The sequence below is a fragment of the Lycium barbarum genome, chromosome 8 (assembly GCF_019175385.1).
Source record: "Lycium barbarum isolate Lr01 chromosome 8, ASM1917538v2, whole genome shotgun sequence".
Classification (NCBI taxonomy): domain Eukaryota; kingdom Viridiplantae; phylum Streptophyta; class Magnoliopsida; order Solanales; family Solanaceae; genus Lycium; species Lycium barbarum.
The window spans coordinates 107,645,108-107,652,690 of NC_083344.1; the positions used below are offsets into that span (position 1 = coordinate 107,645,108).

The 7,583-nt window shown below is 32.4% G+C and overlaps 1 protein-coding gene across 1 annotated transcript; it reads right to left on the reverse strand.

Moving 5' to 3' along the window:
- Positions 1–3,095: 3,095 nt before the first annotated feature.
- On the reverse strand, positions 3,096–7,370 carry LOC132606594 (V-type proton ATPase 16 kDa proteolipid subunit). The gene is made up of 3 exons (XM_060320169.1): positions 7,190–7,370; positions 6,692–6,977; positions 3,096–3,546 (listed from the first exon to the last, which is right to left on the reverse strand). The coding sequence occupies exons 1-3, from the start codon at positions 7,263–7,265 to the stop codon at positions 3,414–3,416; spliced, it is 495 nt and encodes a 164-aa protein (XP_060176152.1). The 5' UTR covers positions 7,266–7,370; the 3' UTR covers positions 3,096–3,413.
- Between the last annotated feature and the right edge of the window lie 213 nt (positions 7,371–7,583).

Genomic DNA, 7,583 nt, shown 5'->3' on the forward strand with positions numbered 1-7,583 from the left:
TTTTTTTTTGCATTTCGTGGAACAATCCACGAAATAGCTTTTTTTTTTTTTTTTTTTAATTTCGTGAAAAAAATGATTTTTTTTTTACATATCATGACACAATCCACGAAATAGATGTTTTTTTATTTTATTTCGTGAATAAAAAAAGAAATAGGAAATTATAATTTTTTTTTGTTTTTGCATTTCGTGTATTAAAAAACGAAATAGGATAATTTTTTTTCTAATTTCGTTCGTATAAAAAGGAAATTGGAAAATATATATATATATATATATATATATATATATATATATATATATATATATATATATATATATATATATATATTATTTCGTGTATTAATGAAGGAAATTGATTTGTTTTTTTATTTTTTTTGCATTTCGTAATCTAATGAACGAAATAGGTTTTTTTTTTTTTTTTTGTATTTAGTGAATAAAAAAACGAAATAGGAAATTATATACATATATATATATATATTTTGCATTTCGTGTATTAAAAAACGAAATAGGAAAATAAAAAATAGAAATATATATATATATATATATATATATATATATATATATATATATATATATATATTTCATTCATGTACCAATGAAATAGGATGAATATATATATATATATATATATATATTTGTGTTTCATTTATAAAAACATTTATATATTCACGAAATAAAAAAAAATCTTATTTCGTTTTTTAATAAACGAAAAAAAAAATAGTTGTAAAGTCAAGACATAACTTTATTTTAAATATAAATATAATTCTAAAAAATATAGGGAGAAAAACTAGTTGTAAAGTCGTCAAACTTTAGATGGTCATAACTTTGCGCTCGGACGTCCGATTTACGCGATTTGTTTTTTGATTTTGGGTATTTTTCCGAGATCTATGCACACAAACTGCCACAAGGCGGTTTGGCCGAGCCGATTTTTAAAAAAACGCCTTTTATCATATTCAATTTCAATTTTTCCCCAAATTGGCATGAAATTTTCAGTTTTATTTACTTATAAGATGATGATACGCAATAGATTTCAACGTAAAAATCCAGGGATAATGTATCTGTGAATGTCAATTTCACTTCTGCGGTTTCAATTTTTGAAAATAAAGCTGACTAATTTTCTCGATATATAAAGTTGACTAAAATAACCTTATAGTTAAACACTAAGTTTTTTGAAAAATATATTTTAAAAAAAATTAAAAAATGGCTTTTAATCAATTTGGAATATGTATATATATAAGATCAATTTCAAAAATATATAAAAAAAAACTGTTTTTTTTTATATTTCGTGGATTGTTCCACGAAATGCAAAATAAAAAATAAAAAAAAACAGTTTTAAATTAAAAAATAAAACAGTTTCGTCAATATAAATAAAACTGTTTTTTTTTTTTTTTGCATTTCGTGGAACAATCCACGAAATATGTTTTTTTTTTTTTTTTTTATTTTGCATTTCGTGGAACAATCCACGAAATATTTCATTGGTACATGAATGAAATATATATATATATATATTCCTATTTCATTTTTATATAAACGAAATGAAAATAAAATTATTTTCCTATTTCGTTTTTTAATACACGAAATGCAATATATATATATATATGTATATAATTTCCTATTTCGTTTTTTTATTCACTAAATACAAAAAAAAAAAAACCTATTTCGTTCATTAGATTACGAAATGCAAAAAAAATAAAAAAAAATCAATTTCCTTCATTAATACACGAAATAATATATATATATATATATATATATATATATATATATTCCAATTTCCTTTTTATACGAACGAAATTAGAAAAATATTTATCCTATTTCGTTTTTTAATACACGAAATGCAAAAACAAAAAAAAAATTATAATTTCCTATTTCTTTTTTTTTTTCACGAAATAAAATAAAAAAACATCTATTTCGTGGATTGTGTCATGATATGTAAAAAAAAAATCATTTTTTTCACGAAATTAAAAAAAAAAAAAAAAAAAAAAAGCTATTTCGTGGATTGTTCCACGAAATGCAAAAAAAAATTAAAAAAAAAAGCTATTTCGTGGAACAATCCACGAAATAGCAAAAAAAAAAAAAAAAAAAAGAGTTGCTGCTATGAACAGTAACTGGGGTATTTCGTTGAATGATCAACGAAATACCCATTTGGATATAAAAAAAAAAGACAGCCTATTTTGATCTAATTGCTGTAAAAATATGTCATTTTGACTCCGGACTCAAGTTTATTGGGCTGAACACCAGCTCCTTAGTTGACGGATCAAAATGAACACAACCAAAATAACCCAATCTATGCGTGTGGATGTGTACATGTCATTTTGCATCTTCTTCTTTTTTTTCTTTTTCTTTTTTTTCCATATGAAGGGAGACGTTATTATTTTGATAAATGGTTTGGTAATACTATTTTGAGTTCAGGATTGGTGTATAACCTACTTAATATAGATTTTACGAACTCATATTGACCCTAATGATCTTTGCAGATAGAGTAATAAATTATGTTAATTAACTCTAAAGTGCAACTCCAACATTAACCCAACCAGACAATATGAACTCTTTGTATAGCCAAAATGGTTGTTTGGTTTCTGTCTCCTCTAAATTTAAACTTCTTTTTTTTTAGTGTTGCGCCCTCCGAAACTTAAGGTTAACTCTTTGGAAGGGAAAAAATGAGATGCATGTATTCTGCAAAATAATCCACCACTTAACGGATATGTCATGCTGGACTGTCACACGAGTCTGACCATTGGAAAATATGAATAATATACTAAATTGAATTACTGGTCAAACATAGGTCTGTTATCACAACAGACCCACTGAAGGATAATATATTTAGAGGCAAAGAAAAGTGTAGCTAATAATAGATAGGAGATGGTCCACCTTATAGCTGATCCTTCACCCAAAAGAGACTCGGAAAAATCTGACTCTTGAGGAATCTAGTCGAGGCAAACTAAATAAGACTACCTTGATGAATTCGTCCAGCTCAAATTACATGAGAAAATCCAGAATATCAACTGAATATACAAGTACCGAGTATACGCACCTTCAAGTAGTACCACCAAATATAACTTTGTTCATCAAAGAGATATTCTCAAACTCAGCCCCATAGATGCACAGTAAACATGATATACTAGATGAAAAGATCATACATGCATAAATCTTAGAAAAGAAATAGTTCTCAGACTTTCACAAATAGTGAGTGCAAAATACACAATAAATACTGACCAAATTACACAGCTGTTTAATATATTATTAAGTAGAAAAAATGAATTCCTACTTCTACAAAACAGCACATAGCACCATTGAATGAAGTGGCAGCTGCGGTGTCAAGAAGTAACAATACACGTAATAGATACTTTTTGACTTAGGCTTTAGCTGCCTTGGTCTTCTGAAGTCTCACATAGAGTGCGGTAGGAATGGAGTTAACTTCACTCAGCTCTAGACTGCCCAGCTCGGGAAGACAAGATAATGCCAACAATAAGACCGTAAAGAGCCAAGGCTTCAGCAAAAATGAGAATGAGGATCATCCCAACAAAAAGCTTGGGTTGTTGTGCATTAGCCCTAGAAAATGATTGTTGTTCAGTACACAGATAGGAATAATTTATAAAGCTACAATCAGCTTGACAACAGAAAAATAAATAAGACATCCCAACAAAAGTTACTAGAATGGATCAATCCTAAGCTGACTATGTCATAACTAGCCTGCAACAGTCAGTAGATTGAGTGTTTGGTCGTTACATTTCATCCATTGTTTTGGCAAAGTCCATATAGACTTGACAAAAAAAGGTAAAGAACTTAAAACAGTTTTACTGGGTGCTCTCCAGAATTGTATGTTTTTTTTCTAATATGTAATAGAAGTTACTGTAAGTTGCCAAGTTGGGAACAATAACTAAGCATAAAGAGTTGGCGAGTGGCTAAAAGATATGGAGAGAAGGAACCATAATTCATGGGGCAGAGCAATGGATGAAAGGTGCCCATTCTGTTAAGTGTACCCACCAGATTTCAATCATATCGTCTGCAGAGCACGCACCTTTCTCTGGAACAGTTTGCTCTGCAGGTCAGCACCTCGGACCACAAAAATTGCAAGATTTGAGGAAAACCATTGAGCCCTAACTAACCATTAGGTTTGAAATGCAGGAATGTTATTTTCTTTTTTAATTCACTTCCCACTTTCTTAGGAGAAATGCTTCCACAAGACATCAGGTTGCTCTTTAATTTTTTTTAATAACCGCGGAGTCCAGGCCAGCTTGCGTGCACCTTGACTAATTCCACAGGAGACCTACTACCTCCCACTAGCAACAGGTACCGCTGTCAACCAAGGCCTAGACAGATGAGAAGAAATCACCTAATGTTTTTGTCTCTGTTGGGATTTGAACCTGAGACCTCATGGTTCTCTCATTTCATAGACCACTAGGTCACACACTTGGGTACAAAAATTAGTGGTTGCTCTTTAATATTATGTTACATAATTTTCCTTTACAGGAACGTAACAAAATAATCAACCAACGGTTATGTTAACAGCTATCCTACGACTGATGTAGGATGAAATGTGTACTTATCGTCTTTGTTTTTTAACTTAATCAGGAACCTGGACGGACGGGAAAAGGTCAATGAATTTTGTCAGCAGCTTGAAACTGCAATAAAGAGAAAGGAAACAACGGGCAGCCATTGTCACTATAATTTATTTTCCAAGAAGAGGGAAATCAGAACAAAAGGACCATAGTTAACACTCCTCAGAGTCCCGGCAACCATAGAAAGTGGAGCTGTTATTTTTTGACAACTTTGAGATTCTAAAAGGTCGAAGTTGTCACATGTTACTTTCAAGTATTTTATATTTAAAAGGGAAGCAAAATAGGGGAATAGTGTTTTTATATAAGTAAAGCATACACCAGAATTTTGGAACAGCCTAAAAGGATAGTAAGACATCTTTCGAGAAAGGAAGGATGTTATTGACCTAGCAGGTCCTATAGGCTAAAGTGGTTCGACTTACACTAGTCATGATGAGTTGTATGATTTTTCTATGAAACACACAAAGTGAAAGGTTTAGCGTAAAAGACAAACGAATAAAACCAGACAGGGCGGTTACCCTATTCACGGTATATTCAAATGTGACAAGGGAGGCAAGGCACACAACAACACAAAGTATAGTAAGAGATCTGAGTGCAATACGCGAGTTAACTTCAAGGTAGAAAGTGAAGTTTTTGTCGTGTAATGACGATTGAAAGTGGGCATACCCATGATTTATTCCCTAATATGTCTTGGGTCATGGCTGGACAGAGGCAATCATTTAATAGGGACCTGGAAAAGTCACAAAATGCATCATTGCTCCATTGGAATAAGCAGCGTATTGCACTCAACTCTCGTACTATACTGTGCGCTGCCATGAGACTTGCCTCCCTTATCACATTTGAACACACCGAAATAAGGTAACTGCCCTAAGTGGTTTTAATCGTGTCTTTTTACACTGAACCCTTTCACTTTGGCATGTTTCATGTAAAAATCATACAGCTCATCATGTACGCGAACCTCTTATAGGATCTGCTAATATCTCATCTTGTTCTGCAATATTACTATGTTCTACAATATCATTGTTAGAAGAACCTGGATGTCTACATCAACAATAGCATGATCAGTATTATGAGAATGATTGTCTTGTTCATTAACTCCTTCCACGACTTGTATAGATGATACTAAATGAGAATGTGTTTGGTGGAAATTAATGAAAATTAGCTGTCAAATTGCTCTTCTTCTCTACAATGGAAAAAAATTCTACTAAAAAGGGAAAGGAAGGTATATTCCAAAACATTGTACAAGGAAATGAGCAATCCACAGGACTACCTATACTAGATAGTACATTGTAATGATCATTTTTTGATGTAGTCACCTCTTACATTGGAATTGGTGATTGAAACTTGGACTCCAAAAATTCAAAACCTTACGGAGAGTGGGGATGTCTTCACATGTCCCAACTCACAAAAAGAGGGGTCTATTTAGTCATATGGTATGTTTGACATCTCACTTCCATTCTTGACAAAAGGTATCTTGACTTGAGTATTTTTCCTTTTCAAAAATGAGCGGGTTGAATACGAGTTAATTATGGGCGGGTTATACAAATTTGGGTAAAATTTGCCACCAATTGTCATACCCTTGGGTGTGACAATTATATTATTACTACATATTTTGTATTTACTTGCACATTGCCAAAAAAAAAAAAAACCAATCTGCTTCCAAGCTAGTTGGGGTTGGGTGGTATACTCCTCAGTACCAATGGCATTCCATTTAGACATGCGTTAATCCATAATATAAAATTTTAGGTTCTCAAACACACTAAAAATAAGAGACTGTTAGCTTTCTCACTCAAAATTATCATCTGTTACAGATTATCAGTACAGTGTGATTCAATTTAATTGTTGTGATATGCGAAAGGGTATCTGGCAATTAAGATGGTGAACAGAACAAATAAATCGAACCGTAACTATAATTACCAAGCAACTATGTTCTCTATTTGAACTTATTATTTTATTAACTTCCAAAAGTTTCCTGCATATGTTAAACCATAACCTTGTGAAAACACATACCAAGGCATCTTTATCGAGATGCAACATTCTAAAAAAATTCTTTTTTTAACATCATATCTTTCACATTCGAACTATTGAATGAGGTTCAACAGGCATTAGAAAGGAAAAAAAAGTGGAGGAATGAGTACCTAACACCAGCATCTCCAACAATACCAATAGCCATTCCAGCAGAAAGGCCAGCAAGACCACAAGCAAGTCCAGATGAGAGATGAGCATAGCCATCAAACAGGTAATAGGACTTTGTTTTGGGGTTAATCCCAGTACTGATGATCACAGCAATAATCAAGCCATAAATACCTAACACACCAGCCATAACAACTGGCACAATTGATTTCATAACCAACTCCGGTCTCATCACTCCCATTGACGCCACTCCAACACCGCTCTTTGCTGTTCCATAAGCTGCCCCCATACCTACCAATTATTCAAAATATAAAATTACATTTTGCATAAGATATGCTCGTATCTCCACGGATCCAATATTTAAAGTTTACAGATGCAAAATCACATCGTCTTATGTGGTCATAAGGGGTACATATTTAATTTAATGATATAATTGTCAATACTGTTCAATATCGAGATTCGATTCGGAATATGACACATTCATTAATAACATTTGATCTTACAGGAGAAAACGAGGGCGGCGGCGGCGCCAAGGAAGCCGAAGAAGGGAGCTGTTTCATCTCCGGCGAAGGTTGACATATTGTCCTTGCGATTTGGATCTGATTAATTACACAGATAGAGTTTTTGGAGTTGAATAGATGCTCTCTCTCTTGATTGGTGTGGAAGCAAACAATTGATTTAGCAGGGTGATAATCACGTGCTATTAATGGGTTTTGGGCTTCCGAGGCTGAAATTCGGATCTCGAAGGCCCTGCTACATTTTACCCATTTTTAAATACAGAAATATAGGGGTGAACGTTCGGTACTCGGTTCGCTATTTCTAAATTTCGGATTAGATAATTGAAAAAACTTTCAGCTCGGTTTGGTTCGGTTAATCAAACTTCGATACGGTATTCGA